Below are 27,337 nucleotides of genomic sequence, written 5' to 3'. Positions count from 1 at the left end.
GAGTCAATTAAAAAAATATACAAATAAATAAAATAAAGATATTAGTTTTTTTAAAAAATAAAAAATACAAAGGGTGGCTGCCCCGCTCTTTGTTTTATTTTTGTTAAAAAACAAATATTTATATTTTTATTAGATTTTATATTTTTTTGCTCTGGAGTGAACCACTGAAACGCAGTGGCCAAGCAAAAATGATGCAGAGAGCTTCACCTCTCTGTTCTTCAAACTCGCTTCTTTCGTTACCCACCACTCTTTCGACCAGTCAGCTACTCGGAGCTCCGTTTCGAAACCGAACCACCCGGACGGCCATAGCCTCCCACTCTGTTCATTGGCCCTGGAACCGTCTGCAAAGTTTCAGGCTTGCCCTTCCTACTCCGCACAGCACTGGTAAATTATAATTCTTTTTGGTTTGTTTGGTCTTTTGGGTAGTGGGTTTGTTTCATTTTTCAGTTTTGTGGCTTGGAAACTCAGGAAGTGGGTGAAAGTAGTGAGCTTGATTAGGAATTTATAGAAATTTGATATATATATATATATATATATATATATATATATATATATATATATATATATATATATATATATATATATATATATATATATAGTTTTGTTTATGTGTTTAATTGGAATAATTAGTCTTTTGTGTGATGTCGTGTGTGTTTGTTTGTGAATTGGCTCTGGCTTGAGTTTGTTGAACAGGTAGTGCTGTGTTAGAATTCTCAATTCTTCATGGTTTTATATCATGTAAGAATCTTTTTTGGACTGTTATCTATATCCTGGATTTCTATGATTAGAAGTTTGTTTATTCAACATTAAGTATAAAAGGTTTTAGCATATCAGCGAGATTAATCAGAACTCGCTCTGGTTGGATGCTTTATTAGATGTTGATTTTTTTTTTTTTTGGCTTTTTTCTCACTGCATGGCTGTGTAAACTATAGAGATCGAAGAAGTGTACAGTTTTGGGAGTGTGAGTTTGAAGTGAGGTTTACTTCACTTGAGCATCTGGATTCTCGAGATAATGTTAAAAAAAGGAATTGCGTATAGAACATATTCATTTTACGTACACATGCATGTTTATGGAAATATCAGCGCATTAATGGGTCAGGAGAAGTTATTCTTTTCTTTTCTAAATGTAATTCTGGTGCAATTAAGTTATCGTTAACAATTCCACTTCAGTTACAATAACCTTTTTCAGATCAATACTTTCTAATTCCCTGACGTTTGATATCCTTTTGTACTCAGTCATATAAAGGGTATACTTTATTGTTTGTTTTGATGCTTCAGCTACTCAGGAGGCTTATGAAACCTCTAAGACTGGATCAGAGTTTGTTGAAATTGGGTACATATATAATGTTCATGGACTTCAAGGAGAGATTCGTGTGAAACCCAGCACCGATTTTCCTGAATTGCGGTTTTCTAAGGTAAAACAAACTATTTTTTCAGAAGACTTCTTATATTTGGCCGCTTGTTCTTGAGTATTCTGCATTATGTTATGAAAAGCATTGTTTTAATCTTATTAGCCTGGAAGAAGATGGTTAAAGCAACGAGTTTTGGGTCAAGAGGTAGTTCGAGAAGTTGAATTGGTAGAGGGAAGAGGACACCCTGGGCAGAAGAGCTGGATACTTAGATTCAGAGGAATTGACACAGAGGACCAGGTGAGGTTTACTATAACATTTGTTTTTGTTTGTTTGTTTTGTTTTGTCTCTTTTACTCGTCTTAGTACGTTTGCTTCTGATTCCATTGAATATGTATAGAAGGTATATTTGGATGTTGTTTGTGGAGGTCTCGTGAAGAAATTTTGTTATCTATTTAGGAAGGAGGAAGGCATACAAGTTTGAGCCTTCTTCTGGCAAAAAACCATCATGTATATGTTAGATTGTTGAGCTTTATTCTTAGTCTTCCGTCGGTACATTTCTTCATCAACATTGTTGAAACTTGTTTGCTTTAATTAAAAAATTATATATAAAAAAAATTATGATGTATTGATAACTAACAGCTACATCAAATGGAAGGTGATTATTAGTATATGTTGACAGAAAGGTTGATCTTTTTCAAATCAGGAGCTTATCTTTTGTCTTTTAAGTTGAGCCACACTATCGAAAAGGTGAGCAATAATAATCAAAGCCCTTGCTTTCTGACTGAAAATTAACTCATTTGAGCCTTTCATCAAAATATTTTTGTAGAAGGTTAGTGCGACTTCAAATTGGATGGTGTAATTGTGCATTGTGCTATACAAGCTTCTAGAGAAAAAAAAAGGAAGTCCCTTTAAGATTTTGAAGTTACCTTGTCTCATTGTAACTCAAACTCAACTTGACTCAATGAGCATATCCCAAATGCTCAGGGTTGGCCATTTTATTCTTTCCAAGATTCTTGTCCTTCTTGTTATAAACTTGACATTTTTGGCAGTGTTATGGAGATACTCACAGTATTCATGTAGCCCATTTTATCATATTAACATGCATACCTGTTGTTGTGATTTTTTGAAATGTGTTCAGGCTAAGCAGCTTGTGGGCTCAACTTTTCTTGTCAGGGAAGAAGATAGGCCAGAGTTGGATGAAGGCGAATTTTATACTCGTGATCTTATTGGCATGAGAGTTGTTCTTAAGGTTTGTGCTTATTATTATTTTATACAGATCAATTCCATGTGTTATTTTTAACAAGCGTTTTATTTGTAGTCCGAAGGTCTGTCTGTTTCAGAAGAGTTGGTACAAATAAAAATTTCTTCACTACATAACTTGGACTTTGACATTGTGTTTGGTTTATGGTACAAAATGACAAGATGATTTTCTTAAAAGATGATATACGTTGTTTATATATATATGTGTGTACACGGAAATGTATATTTTATATACACGGACACACACAATAGATGTGCTTGTTATCATGTTTAGTCTTCTACTGCTGTGGTTCTTTTCATATTTGTTTGTTATTTTTCTCTTCTTTCTTTTCTTTTCTTTTCTTTCTTTTTTTTTTTCTTTTTTTTTTTTTAATGAATTTTGCCTCTTTTGGGACTCAAGCTTTGATATTTTGAAGGCATCAATTGTGCTTCTCCTTTCAGGAAACTGGTGAATTTGTGGGAACTGTTGTTAACATTTACAACAGTGGGGCAAGTGATATTTTACATGTCAAGCTTGATTCATCTGTAAATATGCTGGATAAAACTGGAAAGCCAAGGACAACAGAAACAGTAGCATCTGATCACCTTGTGTATATTCCATTTGTTGAAGCAATTGTTCCAGATGTTGATGAGAATAGAAGAGAAATGCAGATTACACCCCCACAGGGACTCCTTGAGTTAAATTTACGCTTTGATGAAAGATCCAAGAAAGAAAGGCGACAGCTTGTGAGGCATACTCCTTTTAACTTCTACTACTGATTAATTAAAGTTTTTAAGTAATATCAACTTTCTGCGAAAATTAAATACATTCATGCATTATGTCCAAGTTGTGTATTTTACTGGATTTTTTTTTGTGTGTGGGGTAAACGGGAAGGTCAAATCGAAACTTTGGCTTTTCTAACTGTATTTTGGATGCTCGTATGCATATATATGTTTTCATTTCCACTATCAATGATCTACAGATTCTTTTGGGTTATATTATTTCCTTAATTGCTTGCTCCTCTTTATCTAGGTGCTAGTTACCTGAATGATATTTATCTGCAAGGTCAGTGAACTTGCTTTATAACATATGTGTTTGAGGGAAGGCAATTGTTGTGTACTTGTCTTCCATGGCTTGAAAGTTCCTTTCATAGCTCGATTACGAAAGGGAACTCGTACGATGCTGTGGGTGGTTCTAGGTGAATTGTGTGGTTCTAGGTGAATTGGGTGGTTCTACGATGCTGTGGGTCATATGTGCTTGGACATTACTTCCTCTCTCCTTTTCTTATTGGCTTGTGTCGAAGAAAATTTTACTAGTTTACTTTCATATTATCTAAGCTCCTTACTGGCAATCAATGCTGATTCTCTTTTAGAATAAAGCAGTTGGAAGTGTTCTAAATTGGGACCTAGCTCCATTCCAATGCAGCTTGAATATTTGGTTTTGATTAGTTGGGTTTTCCCTCTTTACATGTCTTTCCTTGCAAGTAGATCTAGAGCTGAAATTAATAGTTTATGGTACAGACATGGAAAATCTGAATATAAATGTTTCATCTCATGTAAATTGCATATTTGATACTTGTGTAAGTATAATTACACACCTAAAAATATACAATTTATAATTAATCCCTTTAATGATATTTTAATTTGTTTTGGTCTTTAATATGGGACTGCGGGTAGAATATGAAGAAAATGTGGGTGATTGGGATGAAACATTGTACATTTTGAGACTTGAGTAGAGTGACGCTTTTTTGAAACTGAAATGTTATTGTCATTGTAGTGAACTATACATATGCCTTCTAAAAAAATTTCAGTGGAGGTCACTATAGTACATTATCCAATGTAGATTATTATTATTCTTTTTTTTTTTTTTCTTTTTTTTTCCAGATTTGTTTGCATATATTGGTTTCTGTAGAGTCAAAGTCATTCATTTTTTTGATATATTTTAGGAGTGGAAGGAAAGGAAAAAGTTTCAGAAGCGCCTCATAGCAGCAAAAAAGAAACTATGTGAAATGGGGCAACAACATGTATTTCACGGGTTTAGATTTGGGGAGAAAGCCCAAACGAGCTTGCTTGCTGATCAGATTGTTGGTGTGAATTCCAAGTTGCTTCAACAGGCATTGCAGAATATTGATGTACCCTCTAAGAGGTAAAGTTATTATGCACTAAGAACATTAGATCATTGGATTTATGTAGGGAGCTGGAAAGGTTGTAAATTTTTTCTTTATATCTGATACTATTTAGGCTCAGAAAAATAAAAAATCTGATACTATTTAGGATTTTCTCTCTCTTTTTGTACACATGGTGATTCAGTTGTTTATGTGTTCAATATATATATATATATATATTGAACACATATTTTTGCTAGTTCATTACAATTTGTAGTACCAAAGCTGTTTCCCTTTGTTTACTCTACCAGAAGTGTTGAACCTGTTACTTTCACCTGATTTCTTGAATCAGATGGAATGTAACTGAGTTGTTTGAAGCCGCAGAAGCCAAGCCAAAAAGTACTCTGAAAATATCCGAAGAATGCCTCACTTCAAGTGCAAGTAAGGAAAAGTTGGGTGCAAATTTGATTTTTCGAGAAAAGGGAGTCCATCTCATGTCTAAAGGGAAATTGGCCATTGTTTTATTTGTGGAGGAAAGTGAGAAGCAAGGAGGGGGCTATGACTCTGATCTTGTCGACTCTGAAAACTATGAGACATCACCATCTTCCCTCCAGAAATTGCTTTTTGATGATCAGAGTTTTGTAAAGGTGGTATGGTACTCATTTTTAGTTTTTCATTTGTATCATTTTCTATTAAATTTTACAAAGATGAAAAATCTATAACTTGTATGTTCTTTGATGTAGAATCTATCTGTTATATGTTCTCTCATTGTAGTATTTGCTATTGATTTATGATCACGTCATGTCCTGTCTATTGTGTTACTAATTGCATGTGAAGGGGATGTTTTGTTATTATGTGTATCAAGATTTTTTGCTTTTGTACTCCAGTTTTAAATCTTGATCGTATATGTTTCCTTATTGAAACTACAGCTTTTAAGAGGTTCATTTTCCACAATATCTGTTAAAGAATAGGGGCATTGTTATTAAGATGGATCTAGGAAGTAATTGTTGGGGACCCAACTGATGGAGCGCTCTTAAACTTAAAGTAACGTATGCCAAAACTTTTGGGGCACCAAAGCTATTTTAAATGGGCTAATTGGTAAATAAAACAATTTCTTGTACAAATATTAGAATTTCGGCATTTTGCCCCCCTTTCCCCCCCGGAACCCCTGGCAACTTAGTTACTCTTTCTCTGGCTGTTAGAATGGTCTCAAGATCAAGCTCTTCATAAGACTCGTACGAAGTTTTTGATTGCTTTTAGCCTAAACATGCTCCAATTTCTTAGGCAGAAAGCTACTTAAGTAGCATTAGCTCTCCACTAAGATAAGCATTTTAATTTGGACTCTTTAAATTTTTGTGTAGTCTCGTTTAGAGATTTTTTTTTCAACTTAATCTGATGAACTATGTCCATTGCAGATAGAAGACCATGCATCTGTACCCTTGATTTTGGTTTCCTCAGCTGTTGGAATCCAATCATTAAGAAAGCTGTTCTCTGATAACGATTACTTTGGCTTTGAATCCCAAAAGGTCAGCATTTGCAGCATCACATGAAGAATACCTCTTTATAGTTTGAGATGTGTTGCTTAATGAGTGAACTCATTTCAGAGTATCTTTCTTCTTTCTTTTTTTTTGGCTTAGGAAAATTGAATGTTTTAAAGTCATGGTACTGTACGAGTAGTTTCCATTGTTGTCTTTATCAGGTCTGTTATTAAGGATACCATGGAGAGTCAATGCTTAACAGCGTAAATTAGATAAATATGCAAGATTATAACCTTTTAAGCATTCCTATGTTTCAGCTTCTCAAAACTAGAGTCAAATTCAAACTGTTTTTAAAAAACAGCTTTTACAACCTTTTATGGAATGGCCTTGCACAACCATGGTGTGCATGGTTCAATCTAATCGTGTGCCATAGAGTCTTGAGGGTCATCTGACCCCCTTTGATATGTGCAATTTGTGCTAGAATTTTAAAGAGGGTAAATGTTTGTATTTTGTGGTAAAAAAAAAAGGGATATAGCTTCCTACTTAACTTGCATATAGGAATGTGTTTTGTTGTCTTCTAAGAAGTCCCAATTGATATCATTTCAACTAAGATTTGTGATTACTCGTCTTCTATATGCTGCTTACTTGGCTTTCATATGGTCTAATCCTCTCATAGGTCTGGTTTCTGAAAGAAGAGAAGCTGCCAGTTGTTAGCAGTTCGCTGGAAGAACAGAACAGGCATAAGATTTTGATGAAATCTCCATGGGAAATACTCCAATCACCTGTTGGTTCTGGTGGAGTTATTAGCTTGCTTTCATTGCACAACATTCCAGATAATCTTAGCGAAATTGGTGTGGAGTACATTGAGGTTAGATATTCATTATACTGTTCAGATTGTGTTGTGACACAATTTAAAATTTACATGCTGAAGCCTGAAGGTGCTAGCCTAGCCAGTTGTTAAGGTCTCTTGGGGATTGTACTTGAGAGACTTTGGACCAATTTTATACAGTTTGCTTTTTGTGGAGCAACCTTTTTTATTATTTATTTATTTTTTTAAAAAAATTTCCATTTCCTTTTTCCCCTTGTCACTGAAAACACAGAAATAATTTGGACTTGTAAAAAGAGTTGCATATGCCTCTAGGCTCTAACTTTGCTTATGGCTTTCAGAAAGTCTAGGGGTTTATGTTGCTAGAGTCATGTATGCTTTTCATTGATTCTTTTTAGCCAATAAACATTCACAAGTGAATGCATGTTAACCATGGAAAACATTTACCTATGGATGGTATGTAAAAGGAAGGACACATGCAGACGCCGAAATGATTGTATCTAACCCTGTTAAGTCAGTGTGTCTATCATGGGGTCATCTCAACCTCAACCTCAACCTCAACCTCAACCTCGCTTTATTTTCAAACTTTCCTCTGGGATCATATGCTAGTGAAACTGATGCTTATTTGTAAAAAAATGTTGTTCTGATTTACCCTTCTAATATTTGAGTGTTATCTTTCTGTTTCATATTTACATGAAGAGAACAAAATCTGTTGCTTGAAAAGAATATACACCATTTATATGGTTGTCTCTCCCTATAATGACACAAGGTGAAAGAGAGCTTCAGATGTCAGGCTGCATTCTAATCTTTCTTTACCATCTCTTCATACATCTAATATATTTGTTGTGCTTCATATGTTCTTGCAGGTATGCAGCACCAGTCAAAGATACATTGGCATGAACTCACTTCTTCTTGGCTTTGTTAATTCGCGCGAAGCAGATCTCGGGATCAAAATATCAAAATATGCAGAAGATTTTGAGGGAAGTTTCGACGTGATATTCTCGATGAACTTTATGAAGAAGTTAACGAGATGGATCGATAAGCTCCAGTTCTTTGCAATCCAAAAGCCAAATTCTCATGTTGAAAAGGTTAACAAAGAGTGGGTTGATGTTATCCCCTCATCCTCCAACTCATATGAGCTTTGTTCTACGATTTACAGTTCCCTAAATGCCTGTTCTTTTGATAAGGTTTGTGTAATGGAGATCACAGACTAATATATTGATCAATTAATTTTACAAAATTATCACTCCCAATAACAAGAGAACAAATACAAAGCTACTATATATCATTGCCATTTTTCATCTTGTTTATGTGTTGACATATAGGCCTTACTGATGCTCTGTTTTTATCAAGGGATATTATAATACAGAATCCCCAACATTGAAAATAAATTAAATCAACTTCTGGTGGTGTGGCATAATCAGATTATGTTTAGGATAATTCACTGGTAATGAAAATAGATAACTACTTGAATGCAGTAGATCTTATGGCTGGCAAATTTTTGCACAATTCGCGAATCCGATACGAATTCAACATGAAATTGTGGCTCAGGTTGAGGGTCTGATTCGTTTGATTAAATAGGTTGGGTTTAGAATGACTTATAGTCTTATATTCATGTCTTAACACAACTTGAATCTAACACGTCAACGCAAATTGCTAGCCCTTTGGTTCTTGTATGATGTACCCTACTTACCGTTTTTATTTGTTTGTTTTTAATCTAGTTGGGTTTGTGCGAAAAAAAATTATCTGAATAAGAAATAAAGAATAACTTCTATAAAGACATAACATAAACTAGGTATATTGTGCCCTCCAATAACATTAGGCTACATTAGCGTATTACATCATAACAAATTTAGACGAAAACATCGAATCAATTGAAAAAAAAAAGAGATCAAACACATCCATTTATCCGTTCCTATGTCTCTCTCCTACTCTAGTTCAGTCACACCCATTTTTACACTTTATTAGGTGGCTTTTAAAACTATCATTGAAATAAAGACCATTCAAAATTCAATGGTGGCTTTCAAAGTAACCTAAAAAAATGTGAAAAAGATTATAAAAAGGGAAAAGTACACATAACCCCCTCAAACTACCATTCAATTGTCAATGTACCCCATAAATTACCAATTGTGTCAATCTCCCCCCTTAAACTACCATAAAATGTCAATGTCCCTCTTAAGACTAACAAAAAGACAAAAATGACCCTAATTTTTTTTTGAATAAGGCAAAAATGTCCTCATAAATACAAAAAAAATTAAAACTAAAACTAAAAAAATTAAATAAAATAATAATTAAATAATTAAATAAAATTAAATAAAAAAAGAAAAAAAAATTTTAAAAAAAGAACAAATTTTTTAATTTTTTTTTTTTTAAAAAAGTAAACAAAAAATAACTGAATTTTTTTTTTTTAAAAAAACAAATGAAAAAAATAAAAAAGAAAAACCAGTTTTTATTAAATTAAAAAAAGACAAATAACAAATTTTTTTAAAGAAAAAAAACGAAGAAACAAAAAATAACTGAAATTTATTTATTTATTTATTTTTTAAAAAACCAGTTTTTATTAAATTAAAAAAGGAAAAAGAACATTTTTTTTAAAGAAAAAAAAAACGAAAAAACAAAAAATAACTGAAATTTATTTATTTATTTTTTAAAAATTAAAACAAATGAAAAGAAAACCAGTTTTTATTTAATTAAAAAAACCAAAAAGAACAATTTTTTTTTTTTAAAAAAAAAAGGAAAAAAAACTGAAAATTATTATTTAAAAATAAAAATAAAAAACAGTTTTAATTTTTAATTTTTTTTTGGAATAATTTTTTGTTATTTTATATTTTTTTAATAGTTTTTTTTTTTAATTTTTATTTTATTTTAATAATTTTATGAAGGACATTTTTGTCATTAGGGGGACATTGACATTTTCTGGTAGTTTAAGGGGGGAGATTGATACAATTGGTAGTTTGGGGGGTACATTGACAATGATGTGATAGTTTGAGGGAGTTATGTGTACTTTTTCCTTATAAAAAAAGAAAATGTGTGTAGCGTTACTCTTAAGAAATAACCGGTCATTCATCACGGTTGACACAAGTCATTTGAGCCCTCCAATAGAAAAGAAACACGTCAGCAAATCACACCAAATAACATAAAAGACGAAAACACAAGATCTCACCTCACCTAAACCCCTAAACCTCGGTCTCAAAAGCTCGCACATTTTTACTTGCTCTTTGTTAGGAACCCTCAAATTTGCAGCGCCAACGGTTGGTTCCCACGGCTGCACGCCGCCGCTTCCAGCTTTCCCCTCCGCCGGAGAGAACGCCGTCAGCCACCGCGTCAGCCCCCGGAAAATCGTGCTGCACCCCAGCACAGCACAGCTTTACCACGAGCGGTCCACCTCCTCGTCGATCACCACTTTGCACAGGTAATCCACTCGCACGATGGCTCACTGCACCGTATAGAAAAACACCCAAAAAAGAACTGCTCTGATACCAGATGATAAGAACCGTAGTTCTTGTTCACGGAAATCGGAGAAATAAATTAGAAAAATGAAAGGTATGACCGCTTCGAGTGGGTCTGTCCTCCACAAATTGCTTATGGCAATTGATAGAAATTGTTATTCTGTCAAGATGCTTTTATAGAGTAGAAATAATCCTAACCTTCCTAACACTCTTTATCAAAACTGAGCTTCACACACAGAATTTTCGTAGCAGAGCGAAATGGAGGTGCCTCCAATTGACAAGGTACATGTTGCATTTTTAGGGTTTTAGGTTTTTGTTCAGTGTTACTTGTGTCAGGTTTTTGACGGTTTTGTGATGGGGGCTATTCAATGTTTGCAGGAGATTTCTGAGGAGTTAGATTTGAGAATAAAGAAGTACCTTAGAGGCGGTGCTGCGAATTTGAAGGTGGGCTTTTCAGGGATTTAGATTGTCTTGGACATTGTTCTTTTTGTTTGTCTGTTTTATTTTATTCGTTTCATTTGGAAATGTGAATATCCATGTTTGCACTTTGCAGGGTTTAGAAGATAAAAAGCTCAAAGGTCAACTTGCCCATAGAGAAAACTTGTTTGGGAAATCTGCCAAAGCTGCTGCTAAGTATGAGAAGGTGAATTATTGTTGTTTCTTTTTGAACTTCAAACAGTTGTTTTGAATTTCATTTTAGTAAGGCATATTTGTTTAAAGTTCAAACAAATTTGCTTCGTGGGGAAATTTTTGTTGTGTCTAAATTGATATCTACCCTGGTAATCTGTGTTTTACTTTACATTGTTCAATTCAATCTTCTAGCAAATGTGATAATATCTTCCTGGGATTTGAATGACAAACATAACTGCAATCAATTTATACAGTGGCTTATGCCAAGTGAGGGAGGGTATTTGGAGGCTGATGGTCCAGTAGAGAAAACATGGAGAATCAAGCAAGAAGATATTGGGCGTGCAGTAGATATCTTGAGTGCAAGGAATCAACATGATGTTATTTTACCAGGTTTACATCTACTTTCTGATTGCTTTCTGTGATTATTAAGTCAGTATCATATGGAGGAAATGTTATGTGGTATATATATATATTTCTCGGGCTGTCTTTTCTTAAATATATAATCTTGAAACTCTCTTACTAAGAGGTAGTATGTTTCTGGCCCATGTAATTTTCTTCAATTATGTATGTTTTTAACACATGAATGCAGAATTTGGTCCGTACACAATGGATTTTACCTCGAGTGGTCAATATATGGCTGTTGCTGGACGCAAGGGCCACCTGGCTATTGTTGACATGAAGAATTTGGAAGTACGGAAAGAGTTTCAGGTATGCCCTGGTACTTCAAAGTTGGGGTGACCGTTTAGGAGAACCAGAAAGATGAAACCCTTTAGTTAGTGACATAGAAATGCTGGGATTATATATTTGTTAACAATTTCTTCTTTTGTATGTTAGATGTATCAAAATGTTATCCTATATAAAAGGCCCTTGTCTTTCTCTTGAAATCGATTTTTGAGATCATAATATGGATGAATTTTAATTGGTTCCCGTAAAAGAAGTTGGACTCTAATTATTTGTTTAGGTAACTTATTCTTTTGTTATCTTGTGTAATTTATTTGATTGAGAGTGGGAATCAGAAGAAATAAAGAAATCAGTATGCAAGTACTTCCTACTTGCTTTGACCTTTTGATGCTTCTGCTTCTGTATTTGGTTTAGCGAGTTTGATAGTGCAAACCTTGAAATGAAAGTAGTTTTGATTAAGCTAGCGTGAAGTCTAGAACTCAAACTTGCTATTTTGACTTTGACTTTGACTTAACTACCCATAGGCTCAATTGCCAATATTCCAGTGAAATGTTGCCGAAGTCAGTTTACCCAATGCTGTAAGGACACGTTTGGTATGCAGAATAGACTCCTGGAATGGAATGACTATTCCTATGTTTGGTTGCACATTATGCCGAGGAATAGCCATTCCCATGAGTGGAATAACTATAACTATTCGTTGAGGAATGAATGGGTTTTCTAAAGAACCCATTATTATTTTTTTCCCTGCAAACCTAAAATAAATAAAAAAACAGAAAAACATTAAACATTCTATGTGTGGCAAACGTTTTCCAGTTTTTTTTTTTTTTAATAATTATAATTATAATTATTTTTTTTTTATAAAACTTGGGTATTTTAGAAATTTTTATTCAATTCTAGTGAGAGAATATGTGTTGTAACCAAACTAAAAAATAGGAATTGTCACTCCATTCCAACTCTTTGTATTCCCAATAATAGCCATTTTTATTCCTAAAGGAATGACTGTTCCGTGTACCAAACGTGCCCTAAAAGTTTTGTTAGGTCTTAAGGAATAAATAGATCTGAAGCAATGAGTTGTAATTGTCTATTATTCATTAACAAGTTGGACCTGCAATTTTTTCATAGAAAACTCTGTTGAGTTTTTTTATAGACAAATTAAGCCATATGAAAACTAAGAACCCATAATTCAATTTTATCATTTGATTGATCCATAGGCTCAAAACTTCGTGCAATATGTTCAAATGCTATGTGAAATGACTTATACCCATCGTATTTCTTCTTAAGTGAGATGTTTATATTTAAAACAACCCTTATTTCCTTTGCAGTTTCACATTGTAGGATTAGAACTCATAAGTGCTTTTGTGATGCCATATAGTTGTCAACACCTTGGAAGAGTTTTAACTTTTCCAATTGTTCTCACGGAAAAGTAACATTATTAATGTGTATCAAGCTCGTTCCTTCTCCTGTACTATAAAAAAGCCTGGTGGGAGTTGATCTGCAGCCTCCCACAAAAGGGTGAATGATGAAACCTCTAGACCCAAAGGTCATTACGAGAAACATCTTTCTCAGTTTTTGGTTAAAAGAAATAAAGCAATTGGAGGAGCTTCAATTTTTGGGCTTTTGATGAGGTGCCTGCTTCTTTTAGACAGGCGCATATTAGTGAGAATCTCTTTGGCTTCTGTGAACTTGTGCTTCATTGTTTGACTGGTTCGGCATTGTAACTAAATTTGGATATTTTTTACTCCATTGGTAGTGTGAACTTTGTAAGAGAAATGTGAACATTCAATTTCAGTGCAAGTTTATGATAGATGGTTTCTAGGTAGACCTACTATGTCACAAGATTTCTTCTTGTATAGTGCTTCCTAAATAATGAAATATATGATTCATGGAGTGATCAAATGAAGGGTATGATACAATATGATAGATTTTGATTTCTAGCCATGGATGTTTCTGTTTCTTTGTTCTTTAAGTGGGAGGTGGGTTGTGCCAACTGAGGTGCATTGAAGGTTAAAAAGCGATTGCATGAGGATGCAAAATTGCAATAGATAACCAATGTTTTATTATTTTCTAGGCCTTCTAGCTCGGGTGCCTTTTTATTTATTTATTTTTTGTATTTAAACTTTACTGTTTGACCGCAGGATTACTGATTTGCTAATTGTTGATTGTTTCAGGTTAGAGAAACAGTGCGTGATGTGGTATTCTTGCACCATCAGTTGTTCTTTGCTGCTGCTCAGAAAAAGTATGGCCTTTTTGTTGGTAGAACTGTTTGCTCTATAAAAATCACTTAAGCTGAACATTACATGGTAAATCTATATAATATAATCTCCCCCCCCTCCCCCCCAAAAAAAAATAAAAAATTGTAGAAGTTAGATGCACATGTTTACGTGGTTGATACCTGTTGTCTTTTGGATGTGATTTCGGTACAAAGTTTATATGGTTCCAGTTTTAAGTCATCTTAACTACTTAGGAAATGGGGTTCAAGCATAATGTTCAGTTTTTCTCATTTTCAAATGATGAATTGAGGTTTGATGCAAGTTGATATCATCTGCTTTGCTTTAGTCTTTGGACTAACTGATAACAATTCCAGAGGTTGTTAAACCTGCTTAATCCAGTTTTGAACTGCACTTGTGGGTCTCATTCTGCTTATTCCTTTTGTGGCTGCACAGAGATGAAGCAATCACATTTTAATGCTGTTTGGGTTCCTACTTTTCTTCACCTTTATTGCTCTATGAGAATTGATTTTATTGCTTTCGTCCAGTTTTGGACTGAACTTGATGATGTATTGTCCTGTGATTATCATATTTCTCCTTTGTGATATGATTTGTTGATGAAAATTTTGAAACTCGATTCTGAAGAGCATGGTTGCTTGCGATTATTTATTTACTTATTTATTTGGTTTTCTGTATAATTGTTTGTCCACCAAAGATTTAGGGCTTTCTATGGTCATATTATTTAAAAAAATGGCTATAAAGGACTGGCATACTGCATTGAGATGGTCTATTTCAGTTATATGCTTTTGACCAAGCTTTTTACTCTTTATTGACTTGCCATCCTGCTCCAAAGAGCACCTTGTTTTTCCATTGAATCATTAGTCCTTAGGTCTTTGGTTGAAGCCTGGATCAGTGTCTATTTTGGTTTTCCGTTTGTCCTTCTAGACTCTAGTGCTACAGTATAAACCATAGCACCATAGTTTACCTGTAATCAGGTTTTTGTAACTTGTGACCAACTCTTCTTCCTCTAAACTTTTTGCCTCTTTGGGCCAACTTAAGTCTTCATGGATTCGTGTAATCTGGTTGTCCTTGTCTTTTCCTTACCATCTTAATCTTATTATTTCAGACATTTATTCAGGGCAAATGTTTGTTAACTTTTCAACGTGTTTTACCATTGCTTGTGGCTGCAAGTAGGTATTTCCCAATATGATCTGATAAAAAGGTGTTACCATCAATAGTTGCCTGCTACTATTGGTAAAACTATTAAATTTAAAGGCTATGCTTTTGGTGTACGTCTGTTTTTCTGTAATTTAATCATTTCTGTGAAGTGTTATTTCAAATTTTTATGTTTTTTTCTCAGATTGATTGACAATATTCTCAGAGCTTTAATGAAGCTATATCTGAATAATATATAGCTAACCACTCTCATTAATGACAGATATACATACATTTATCGTCCAGAGGGTGTAGAAGTTCATTGCCTAAAGGTGAGCGTACTGGCTGGGGATGAATTGTTGTTTGCCTTTTAGAGCTATAGTAGTGTTCCTTAATTCATATGGATTAATGATTTTACTCTGATACAACATGTGTCTACATTCTTTTATTGTGTCCATATGGGTCTATATACATACATACATACACACGTGTGTATTGGTCATTAACACCTGTATCAACAACTGCTTAAGTGTAATATATAGTGTACGTAGATTCAAAATTTTCTGCCTGGATTTATATTGATTGGACAAGACCTGCATTTGAAAATTGCTGTATCCATTGTATGGACAGTGCATACATATAAAGGATAATTGCACCGTTGGTCCCTGTGGTACTTCATAATTATTTTTCACTCCCTATGGTTTAAAAAGTTCATGGAGGTCCTTGTGGTATGCAATAATTACGTTTTACTCCCTGGGTCGATTTTCCGTCCATTTTGACGGAATCGGTTAGCCCTACACGTCAGTGTTACGTGTCGCCAATAAGATGGCGACATGTGTCTATTTTAATAAAAAAAAATAAATTTATTAAAAAATAAATAAATATACTTTTTTTTTTAAAAAAAAAAAAAAAAAAAACCAAAAAGAAAAGAAAAGAAAAGAAAAAAGGGCAGGCTTGGGGTGGTTGGGCCACCCCAGCCAATGGGGGTGGCGCGCGGCCACCCCCAGTGGCCAGGGGTGGCGTGCGGCCACCCCCGGCCACCTCTGGTGGTGGCCGCGGCCTCCCCAGTGGCCGGGGGTGGCCATCGGGCCACCCCTAGTAGATTTAGGGGTGGCTCGAAGGCCACCCCCAGGCCCTTGGGGGTGGCGCGCGGGGGTGGCCGTGCGCCACCCCTGGTGGCCACTGGGGGTGGCGCTTGTGACACCCCCATTGGCTGGGGGTGGCCTGGCCACCCCAATCCTGCCCTTTTTTCTTTTTTTTATTTTTTATTTTTTATTTTTTATTTTTTATTTTTCTAAAAAAATAAGTTTATTTATTTATTTTTTAATAAATTTATATATTTTTTTTTATGAGAAATGATCCCTACACTCATTTCTCACAACAGCCCCACAACAAGCTGACGTGGCTGGTAATATTTTATTATTTTTTTTGTTTTGTAAAAAAATAATAAAATATTACCAGCCACATCAGCTTGTTGTGGGGCTGTTTTGAGAAATGAGTGTTGGGATCATTTCTTTTTTTTATTAAGATGGACATGTGTTGCCATCTTATTGGCGACACGTGGCGTTGACGTGTAGGGCTGACAAATTCCGTCAAAATGGTGGACGGAAAATCGACTTAGGGAGTAAAACGTAATTATAGCATACCTCAGGGACCTCCCATTAACTTTTTAAACCATAGAGAGTGAAAAATAATTATGGCATACCACAGGGACCAACGTTGCAATTATCCCTAGATATAAAGCTCTTCATGTGGTCTGGTCCATCCCCTAAGATTTTTCGTCTTTTTTCATAACTTGGTTAATTGCGGGGGTTTATTATTATTTTTTCGCTTCAGTGGATCCAATGGGTGGTATCGTTTATTTTACTATCTTATGTGTATTAGGCAGGCTACATGTGGTAAAATATCAAGTACTTATCAAGAAATATAGTAAAATACCAAATCAGAGAGAAAACCATGTCCACCAAGAATATTTAAATGCGGGTCCATCAAACTCTTGTTACTGAATGTCCCGTATTGTATGCCCCCATTTATTTGGTGGTCTAGATCAAATGCATATAGGCAGACCTAACATGCTATAGCACAGGTCATGTCTCTCAATGGGACAGGATTGAAGGTCCATTATCCACATTTTATGCATTATTATTCTTCAGGCTTGTCAGTTCCTCAGCTTAAATGTTGAACTGAGAATCCACATGGGTCCACGTACGGGTGCAGCTCACTTTCAATTATCAACTCCAGATTGAATGTGACAAAGGAGTTCGTGGTGCTTAATTTGTTAATGTCTTTTGTATTTTAAATTCTTAATTGAGATGGACTATAATTAATTTGTGCTTCAATATTTCAGGAACATGGTGCAGTGTTAAGGCTTCAGTATCTGAAAAACCACTTCCTCTTGGTATCCATAAACAAATTTGGGCAGCTCCATTATGAAGATGTATCAATGGGTGCTATGGTAAATAATTTCCGGACCGGCTTAGGCCGTACTGATGTAATGCGAGTGAATCCCTACAATGGAGTTGTTGCTTTGGGTCATTCGGGTGGAACAGTTACCATGTGGAAGCCCACCAGCTCTGCTCCCCTTGTCAAGATGCTGTGCCATCATGGGCCTGTTTCAGCCCTGGCATTCCATCCTAATGGCCATCTCATGGCCACAGCTGGGAAAGATAAGAAAATTAAGCTTTGGGACTTGAGGAAATTTGAGGTTCTCCAGACTTTTCCGGGCCATGCAAAGACCTTGGATTTCAGTCAGAAAGGTTTGCTTGCATGCGGAACTAACTCCTTTGTACAGATTCTATCTGATTTGTCTGGAACTCCCAATTATAGCAGATATATGGCTCATTCGATGGCGAAAGGTTACCAAATCAATAACTTGTTGTTTCGACCGTATGAAGACGTTCTAGGCATAGGGCATTCCATGGGCTGGTCTAATATTCTTATTCCAGGATCTGGGGAACCCAACTTTGATTCTTGGGTGGCTAACCCATTTGAAACAAGCAAACAGCGGGGAGAGAAGGAAGTGCACCATCTTCTCGACAAGCTTCCACCGGAGACAATTATGCTGGACCCTTCAAAGATCGGTACAGTGAGGCCGGCAAGGAGGAGAGAGAAGCCAACAAAGAAGGAAAGAGAGGCGGAGATGGAAGCTACCTTAGAAGATGTCAAGGGCAACATTACCCTGAAGAAGAAAACAAAGGGAAGGAATAAATCAAGCAAGAGGGCAAAAAAGAAAGAGGAGATTGTTGCTAAAGCTAAAAGGCCTTTCTTGGAGGACATGCAGGAAGAACAATTGTCCAGAAAGAAGCAGAAAATAAGTGAGGAAGTTGAGCTTCCGAAATCTTTGCAGCGGTTTGCTCATAAGAAAGCATCAACTTGATTTTGCTAGTCTAGTCAAGAAATTGGTTTTATTTGCCGATTAGCTCATTTTTGAAATAGCTTTGGTGCCCCAAAAGTTTTGGCATACATTACTTTTAAGTTTAAGAGCGCTCCATCATTTGGGTCCCCAACAATTACTTCCTAGATCATGAACCTCTTAAAAGCTGTAGTTTCAGTAACACAATAATAGACAGGACATGACGTGATGATAAATCAATAGCAAATACTACAATGAGAGAGAACGTATAACAGATAGATTCTACATCAAAGAACATACAAGTTATAGATTTTTCATCTTTGTAAAATTTGATAGAAAATGATACAAAGGAAAAACTAAAAATAAGTACCATACCACCTTTACAAAACTCTGACCATCAAAAAGCAATTTCTGGAGGGAAGATGGTGATGTCTCATAGCTTTCAGAGTCGACAAGATCAGAGTCATAGCCCCCTCCTTGCTTCTCACTTTCCTCCACAAACAAAACAATGGCCAATTTCTCTTAAGAAATGAGATGGACCCCCTTTTCTCGAGAAGTCGAATTTGCGCCCAGCTTTTCCTTACTTGCACTTGAAGTGAGGCATTCTTCTGATATTTTCAGAGTACTTTTTGGCTTGGCTTCTGGGGCTTCAAACAACTCAGTTACATTCCATCTGATTCAAGAAGTCAGGTGAAAGTAACAGGTTCAACACTTCTGGTAGAGTAAACGAAGGGAAACAGCTCTGGTACTACAAATTGTAATGAACTAGCAAAAATATGTTTTTAAATATATATATATTGAAGACATAAACAACTGAATCACCATGTGTACAAAAATATAGAGAAAATCCTAAATAGTGTCAGATTTTTTATTTTTCTGAGCCTAAATAATATCAGATATAAAGAAAAAAATTTACACCCTTTCCAGCTCCCTACATAAATCCAATGATCTAACTAAAGGGTTTCATCTATCTAGTTCTCCTAAAGGGTCACCCCAACTTTGAAGTACCAGGGCATACCTGAAACTCTTTCCGTACTTCCAAATTCTTCATGTCAACAATGGCCAGGTGGCCCTTGCGACCAGCAATAGCCATGTCTTGACCAGTCGAGGTAAAATCCATTGTGTACAGACCAAGTTCTGCATTCATTTGTTAAAAACATACATAATTGAAGAAAATTACATACTACCTCTTATTAAGAGAGTTTCAAGATTATATATTTAAGAAAAGATAGCCGCAGAAATATATATATATACACACATAACAGGTCGTCCATACAATACTGACTTAATAATCACAGAAAGCAATCAGAAAGTAGATGTAAACCTGGCAAAATAACATCATGTTGATTCCTTGCACTCAAGATATCTACTGCACGCCCAATATCTTCCTGCTTGATTCTCTATGTTTTCTCTTCTAGACCATCAGCCTCCAAATACCCTCCCTCACTTGGCATAAACCACTGTATAAATTGATTGCAGTTATGTTTGTCATTCAAATCCCACAAAGATATTATCACATTTGCTAGAAGATCGAATTGACCAATGTAAAGTAAAGCCCAGATTACCAGAGTAGATATCAATTTAGACACACAACAAAAATTTACCCATGAAGCAAATTTGTTTGAACTTTAAACAAATATGCCTTACTAAAATGAAATTCAAAACAACTGTTTGAAGTTCAAAAAGAAACAACAATACTTCACCTTCTCATACTTAGCCGCAGCTTTGGCAGATTCCCAAACTAGTTTTCTCTATGGGCAAGTTGACCTTTGAGCTTTTTATCTTCTAAACCCTGCAAACATGGATATTCACATTCCCGAATGCAACGAATAAAATAGAACACACAAACAAAAAGAACAATGTCCAAGACAATATCAATCCCTGAAAAACCCACCTTCAAATTAGCAGCACCGCCTCTAAGGTACTTTATTCTCAAATCCAACTCCTCAGAAATCTCCTGCAAACATTGATAAAGAGTGTTAGGAAGGTTAGGATTATATAAAGAGTCTATATATATAGGCCCCTCATTTACATCATAATGTGTGATTCAATATATAACTTTTCTCTCAACATGGTATCAGAGTATAGGTTCTGAATCACCTTTATTTTTAATTTTTTTTTTCGACCTCTTTCCACCAATTTCCCGGCGCCGTCGTTGCTTCCGCCATACCTCATTGCTATGTCTTCCTCGGTTCTTCTTCTTCCAGTCCTTGTTTCGAGCTAATGCATATACCCCTCGAAACCTTGGGAAACGATCGTGCTAGAGCCGCTGAGAACAACCCAATCGGAGTCTTCACTCTCCGCCACGTGCCGTCTGAAGATTCTGTCGCCAGACACTTCTGCCATCCTACTACCAGCCGCTACAACCGTTTGATCGCTCCAGTTGCCACCCAGATCGATAGATCAACCGCCTACCTGCTCAGAGCCACCAAGAACGTCCCAATCCGATGGTAGACGCGCCTCCACACGTCGATAGAAGCTTCCTGCCTCCTGGTTCACGCGCCCACGCGCCACCTCCAGCTGCACGTGCATCACACGCGACAGTCTCCTTCTACTGTGCCACATCAGCCATAGTGATGTTGGCCCTAGTGCCACATCAACACTTGCACCACGTCAGCCCTTGTGCCACGTCAGCACCCGTTGACCGTTGACTTTGACTACTACATCAGTTGACCAAGTGTTTTCTACTTATTTTTTTCGTTCTAATTTCATTTTTTTGCTATATTTCTGCATTTGACTCTCCAGATGGCACAAAACGAGATTATTCTTACTCATATTCATGCTACATTGGATGACACCAACTACACTGTTTGGTCTCAATCTATGCGGAGTTTTCTTAAAGGCTGCAAGCTCTGGTTTTATGTGACTGGGGATATCCCCAAGCCAACTAAAGTCACTGTTGAAATTGATGATGTTTTCCGCACTTGTCTTATTGATTGGGACAACAAACATCATCAAATTTTTATGTGGTTTCGTTACACCACCATTCATTCTATTGTGGCATTATTTGGCAGTTTTGATGATGCTTAGGGTACTTGGGATATGCTTACTTCTCGCTACTCCTCTTTTGATGGTTCTTGGGAGTACCAGCTTATTCTTGATCTCTATCGTCTGAAGCAAGAATCAAATTAGACTATTACTGACTTTTTTGCTCACATGCAATTCTTGTGGGACCAGTTGGCTCTTTCTGATCCTGCTTGGAAGGATCCTACTGATGCTCAGATATATATTGAACGCAGAGATCAACATCGTTTCTATCAGTTTTTGATAGCTTTGCGTGATGATTTTGAGCCTGTTCGTGGGCAACTTTTACATCGTGCTCCTCTTCCCACTTTGGGCCAGGCTGTCTGTGAGCTTGTTCGAGAGGAGACTAGATTGTCTACTTTACGCTCTCATCACACTTTGCATACTCATCAAGTATTAGCTGCTTACTTCCCTGATGCTTCATCTTTTCAGACTAAGCACTTTGACAGGTCCGGTCGTGGACCTCCTTTCAAGAATCGTGACAAAACTTATTGTCGCTATTGTCGCCGTCGTGGGCATACTATTGACAAATGTTGACGCAATGCCAAATCTTTTGCATCTGCTGCAGCTGTTACCACTACTGAGTTTTCACCAGCAACTCTATATTCTTGTGAGTTTCAACAAGTCGATTCATAAGGATAACATAATCATTGATGTAGTTCTCACTGTAATGGCGTTGCTCAAAGGCCAACGAATTTCGGATTGTGAGTTCTGTTTCAGCACTGAAAATAAAACTTGAGATTTCCAGTTTCCCTTTCTCTTTGTCGAATTTTATGTCAACTTGATTTCTGCTTCTTGGCACCTGAAACGTGACTCCGGCCTAGTGTAGCTCTGTTTGGGTGGGCGTGGTTAGCTTCCGAAGTTTCATTTCATCCCTCTTACTAGGCTTTAATTGCACGTGTCGTAGGAGATCAACAAAATGCTTAATTTCGAAACAACCAGAAGAGAACTCTTCCCATCTGTCTTGTATTCCCAGCGATTCCATTATGGATTTGAAGAAGTATTCTGTAAGCCTACCGAGTGTTAGATTTTCCGACAGGACTTCTTTGCTGTAATTTTCGAAAAGATCATTGAGAATGAGAATGAACAACATGTCTGTTGGTACAGTTTCCGGTATGATGTGAATCTGCACGTTCCTTTGATGTTCTTCACGCTTCTCAATAACTCTGCAAAACAACAAAACCTAGGGACCCTTCCGGGGGTCCCGCTCCGATGCCTAAGTTAGCTTCTGTGGGGAAATAATGCTTTGTGCATAAAATTGAGTCTCTTTTTTATACCTGGGGTATGAGCCTATTTATAGGCATAGAGGTGGAGTCAAACCTGGATTAGGACTCCTGCTCCTTGTTGATCTAGAACTGCTGTCAGAGTTCTAATTGGACTTTAATCCTTTATTAGACTTCTGATCTGATATCTTCTTAGACTTCTGATCTGATATCTTCTTAGACTTCTGAATCTCCTCTTTGGATCGGGTTGAGTGGGATTTATCCCCAACAGTTACCCCCCAATTCCCTTATCCAAAGCTTGCTTGAATAATGGGAATTCCATGTCTAAAGAAACCCGATCTTTGTCTCCTTCTGAAAACCTGCTAACCTGCAAAACCCGAGGGTTAAATCTTACCCCCCAATTACCTTCTTGTTTTTCCTTAGGGTTTTCTCCCTGTATCTTGAAAAACCTGCAAAACCCGAGGGTTAAATCCGACCCCCCGAGAAGTTTCTTCTTGCTCTCGGCTAGGATTGATCCGAGAGGCTCCTTCTCGGCAAGGACTGATCCGAGAAGTTGTTCTTGCTCTCGGCTAGGACTGATCCGAGAGGCTCCTTCTCGGCAAGGACTGATCCGAGAAGTTTTTCTTGCTCTCGGCTAGGACTGATCCGAGAGGCTCCTTCTCGGCAAGGACTGATCCGAGAAGTTGTTCTTGCTCTCGGCTAGGACTGATCCGAGAGGCTCCTTCTCGGCTAGGACTGATCCGAGAAGTTGTTCTTGCTCTCGGCTAGGACTGATCCGAGAGGCTCCTTCTCGGCTAGGACTGATCCGAGAAGTTTTTCTTGCTCTCGGCTAGGACTGATCCGAGAGGCTCCTTCTCGGCTAGGACTGATCCGAGAAGTTGTTCTTGCTCTCGGCTAGGACTGATCCGAGAGGCTCCTTCTCGGCAAGGACTGATCCGAGAAGTTGTTCTTGCTCTCGGCTAGGACTGATCCGAGAGGCTCCTTCTCGGCAAGGACTGATCCGAGAAGTTGTTCTTGCTCTCGGCTAGGACTGATCCGAGAGGCTCCTTCTCGGCAAGGACTGATCCGAGAAGTTGTTCTTGCTCTCGGCTAGGACTGATCCGAGAGGCTCCTTCTCGGCAAGGACCGATCCGAGAAGTTTTTCTTGCTCTCGGCTAGGACTGATCCGAGAGGCTCCTTCTCGGCAAGGACTGATCCGAGAAGTTGTTCTTGCTCTCGGCTAGGACTGATCCGAGAGGCTCCTTCTCGGCAAGGACTGATCCGAGAAGTTTTTGCCTGCAAAAGAAACAACATCAACGGGTTCCTGGTCCTTAGACCGGGAACACTCCGATGCTTAAGTCAGCTTTATTCATTTATTCTGAAAATACTTATTCCCAAAATCTGGGGAATTTTCTGTCTAGTCTGAATTAAAAATAAAATTCTAGTTCTTTGCAAATATAAATACTAAAAAATAAAAGCAAGCCTGAAATTCCCGAGAGTCCTTTTTATGGGATCACGGGCAGATACTGTTGTTGCCTCGGCTCTCTATGCTGTGGGCTTCTGCTTCTTCGGTCCTCTCTTCTTTCTATGTCATCTCGGGGAGCATTCTCTTGATGCCTTTCGTCTAGCTGAGGACGGTCTCGGGGATAATAATCCCGTGGCTGTTGATCTCGGGGCTGATAGTCCTGATGATTCCGAGGCCTGTTATTTCCTTGATGGTTCCGTCGCTCTCCCAAGAACCGAACTAGCTTGCCATTCTTTATGAATTCTTCTATTAACAACCTTAGGGTTACGCACCCCTCGGTGTAATGACCTCCTTGTTTATGGAAATCACAATACTTCCCTGCATTCTTAGAAGGAGGATCACCTGGTATCTTTTGTGGTTCCCGAAACGCCGGATCTCTCTTGATCTCCATGAGGACTTCTGATATCTCGGCATTGAGAGGTGTAAAGTTGTAATCTTTGAACTTCTTTACCTGTCTCTGCTCTTCCCAATCAGCTTTCTTGAGTTCTTTCCTTTTCTTTTCTGGGGCTGTCTCTCGGGGTAGTCTAGAACTGGCCATAGACTTCAGCGTCTCTTCCTGATTGATGAATTCTTCTACCTTATCCATGAGGCCCTGCAAGGTACTCGGTTGCTTCCGGATCAACTTCTTCATCAAAGGCTCATCGGGTGAAATTCCCTGATAAATGGCAGCAAAAATCATATCCTCGGTCGGATCTTCGACCGTAGCCTTCTCTCGGTTGAACCGAGCCATGAACTCCTTAAGACTCTCATTGCCTTGCTGGTGCAATGATAGCAAATATCCCGAAGGCTTCTTCCTTGTCCGGAAAGCCAAGAACTCCGTTAGGAATATCTTGGACAATTCCTTGAACTGATCAACGGAATTCGGGGGCAGCTTCCTGAACCAGTCTCGGGCATTCCCCGAAAGAGTAAGAGGGAAGGCCCGACATGCTACTTCATCGGGTGTCCCGTGAAGGTCTAGATGAGCTTTGAAATTCTCTAGGTGATCCAAGGGATCTCTGTCTCCTGCATAACTTAGAATTTGGGGTACCTTAAACTTATCGGGAAGCTGATAGTCTGCCACCCGTCTGGTGAAGGGTGAGTCTGTACCCATTAGGAGCTTGTCCACCATTACGGATCTGCCTTTGTCCTTTCTTTCCATCTCCATGTCCGTGCACCTTCTCTCCAGCTCGGCAATAATTCTGCTCAGATCTCCTTGGCGGTCATCCTCCCTCCGAGGATTAATGTTGCTATTGTGATCTTCTTCCTCACGCTCATCCCTGTTCATCTCGGGATTGGGCTGTCTCGTCCTCATGCGTAACAATTCTGCATTTAAGTTTTCAATCTGGGCTTCCAACGCTGCTATGCGATCTTGATCTCCACCCCCCGGGGGAGGGTTCGGTGGAGGCTGCAAATTATTCTGAATAGCCGGTTCCTGCGGGGCCACGGGCTGTCGATTGGTCTGGCTTCCGGAACGTGTGTTCATCACCATGCTGGATCTTCTTTTTCTTTTATGAGGAACGAATAATCGTTTCCCACAGACGGCGCCAAACTGTTGGTACAGTTTCCGGTATGATGTGAATCTGCACGTTCCTTTGATGTTCTTCACGCTTCTCAATAACTCTGCAAAACAACAAAACCTAGGGACCCTTCCGGGGGTCCCGCTCCGATGCCTAAGTTAGCTTCTGTGGGGAAATAATGCTTTGTGCATAAAATTGAGTCTCTTTTTTATACCTGGGGTATGAGCCTATTTATAGGCATAGAGGTGGAGTCAAACCTGGATTAGGACTCCTGCTCCTTGTTGATCTAGAACTGCTGTCAGAGTTCTAATTGGACTTTAATCCTTTATTAGACTTCTGATCTGATATCTTCTTAGACTTCTGATCTGATATCTTCTTAGACTTCTGAATCTCCTCTTTGGATCGGGTTGAGTGGGATTTATCCCCAACAATTGTTTTTAGGTCTTTCATTTTGTTTTTACGGGTAAAGTTCAAGTACTGTTTGATCAGTTGGCAAAAGAATAATTCCTTCAGTGATCAGTATTCATGACAGAGAAATATATGAACACAAAATGCTAATTCATCCTTTAAGGGCCGGGCCAAAGCCCTGGCAATTGAAAAATTGCAGCTAAATCAGTGGCGGATCGGAGTCATGATTTTTTTTTTTTTTTTTTGCAGGTTTAATTAATAAGATAATATTTTTTTTTCTTAATAAATTGTTTTATCTCATATAGCTGATATAACTTATTTTTCTTACAAGTTAACAAAAATATGTGCACAAGCTAAGCGAACAAATACGAACTTACTTAATTAGATGTTATAGATTTTTTTTTTTCTTTTGACAAACAACTGAACAAGTAGTTTATTCTATGCTTTGTTTAGCCAAAAAAAAAAAAAAAAAAAAAAAAAAAAAAACCAATAAACAAATAACTAAAAAAATTAAACAAAATCATTGCATAATTAACATAACGTTGCCCATATATATATATATCAAGATCATGAACGGGACTTGGCATTTGCTTTCACTTAATCACATGCCTACACCAAAATACTAAAGCACCTAGGCAGCTTAACAATAATGAAGTTTCGTGTTGACTATCAATGTAGGTGTGGCCTGTTTGGGGGCCTAATAGTCATAGGTTAAAACAAAAAGTAGTTAACTTTATCTATAAAATAACACAATACAATTAGATTAGTTAAGAAGAGGAAGAGGAAGAAGAAGAAATACTTGTCAAATACGGAGTCTTCTCCAGACTTTAGTGATTCTCTGTAATATATATGTATCTTTTAAGTATTTCCGTTCTTTGCTTGCAGAAAAGAAAAAAAAAAGGAAGGAAGGAAGAGGGAATTGAAACTAAAAACAAAGGGAATTAGATTACTGACTACAAACAATAGTTTATCAAATGGAATGCCAAATTTCTGACTACAAACAATAGTTTATAAGTTACAAGGTTTATGGTTTAGATCTTCTGTATAATAATCTCATTAATTAGCACACTTAAACCATATTTAATACAACTTAAGTACTACATGTATATATAAAAAAACAATATTTACATGCATGTGTAAAATGATCGATATGCCCCATGTTCTTAATAAAATTCAAAAAATAAACAACTTTATTTAATGAACCGAAAA

At 37.2% G+C, this 27,337-nt stretch overlaps 2 protein-coding genes across 6 annotated transcripts; both read left to right on the top strand.

Moving 5' to 3' along the window:
• The first annotated feature begins 150 nt into the window (after nucleotides 1-150).
• Nucleotides 151-8,303, top strand: LOC133870204 (uncharacterized). Of its 4 annotated transcripts, XM_062307279.1 has the most exons (11): nucleotides 151-384; nucleotides 1,279-1,415; nucleotides 1,515-1,649; nucleotides 2,490-2,600; nucleotides 3,053-3,337; nucleotides 4,537-4,736; nucleotides 5,048-5,345; nucleotides 6,111-6,221; nucleotides 6,850-7,041; nucleotides 7,699-7,768; nucleotides 7,866-7,991. In XM_062307279.1, exons 1-10 carry the CDS (start codon nucleotides 189-191, stop codon nucleotides 7,717-7,719), a joined length of 1,686 nt encoding a protein of 561 aa, XP_062163263.1. In that variant the 5' UTR covers nucleotides 151-188; the 3' UTR covers nucleotides 7,720-7,768; nucleotides 7,866-7,991. The 4 variants fall into 4 exon arrangements, with proteins under 4 accessions (XP_062163263.1, XP_062163262.1, XP_062163261.1 ...); XM_062307278.1 differs by lacking the exon at nucleotides 7,699-7,768 and having other exon boundaries at nucleotides 1,557-1,649; nucleotides 7,866-8,303; XM_062307277.1 differs by lacking the exon at nucleotides 7,699-7,768 and having other exon boundaries at nucleotides 5,048-5,342; nucleotides 7,866-8,303.
• A 1,876-nt stretch (nucleotides 8,304-10,179) lies between these two features.
• Nucleotides 10,180-18,709, top strand: LOC133871784 (probable U3 small nucleolar RNA-associated protein 7). 2 transcript variants are annotated; one of them, XM_062309200.1, is made up of 9 exons: nucleotides 10,180-10,411; nucleotides 10,701-10,730; nucleotides 10,827-10,892; nucleotides 11,002-11,091; nucleotides 11,333-11,468; nucleotides 11,668-11,786; nucleotides 13,928-13,995; nucleotides 15,405-15,453; nucleotides 17,469-18,709. In XM_062309200.1, the coding sequence occupies exons 2-9, from the start codon at nucleotides 10,707-10,709 to the stop codon at nucleotides 18,495-18,497; spliced, it is 1,581 nt and encodes a 526-aa protein (XP_062165184.1). In that variant the 5' UTR covers nucleotides 10,180-10,411; nucleotides 10,701-10,706; the 3' UTR covers nucleotides 18,498-18,709. The 2 variants fall into 2 exon arrangements, with proteins under 2 accessions (XP_062165184.1, XP_062165183.1); XM_062309199.1 differs by having other exon boundaries at nucleotides 10,181-10,411; nucleotides 10,687-10,730.
• Nucleotides 18,710-27,337: the final 8,628 nt, after the last annotated feature.

The sequence above is a fragment of the Alnus glutinosa genome, chromosome 6, assembly GCF_958979055.1.
Source record: "Alnus glutinosa chromosome 6, dhAlnGlut1.1, whole genome shotgun sequence".
Taxonomy (NCBI): Eukaryota; Viridiplantae; Streptophyta; class Magnoliopsida; order Fagales; family Betulaceae; genus Alnus; species Alnus glutinosa.
The sequence above is the reverse complement of the archived record's forward strand: the minus strand, read 5'-3'. Positions and strand labels throughout refer to the sequence as shown.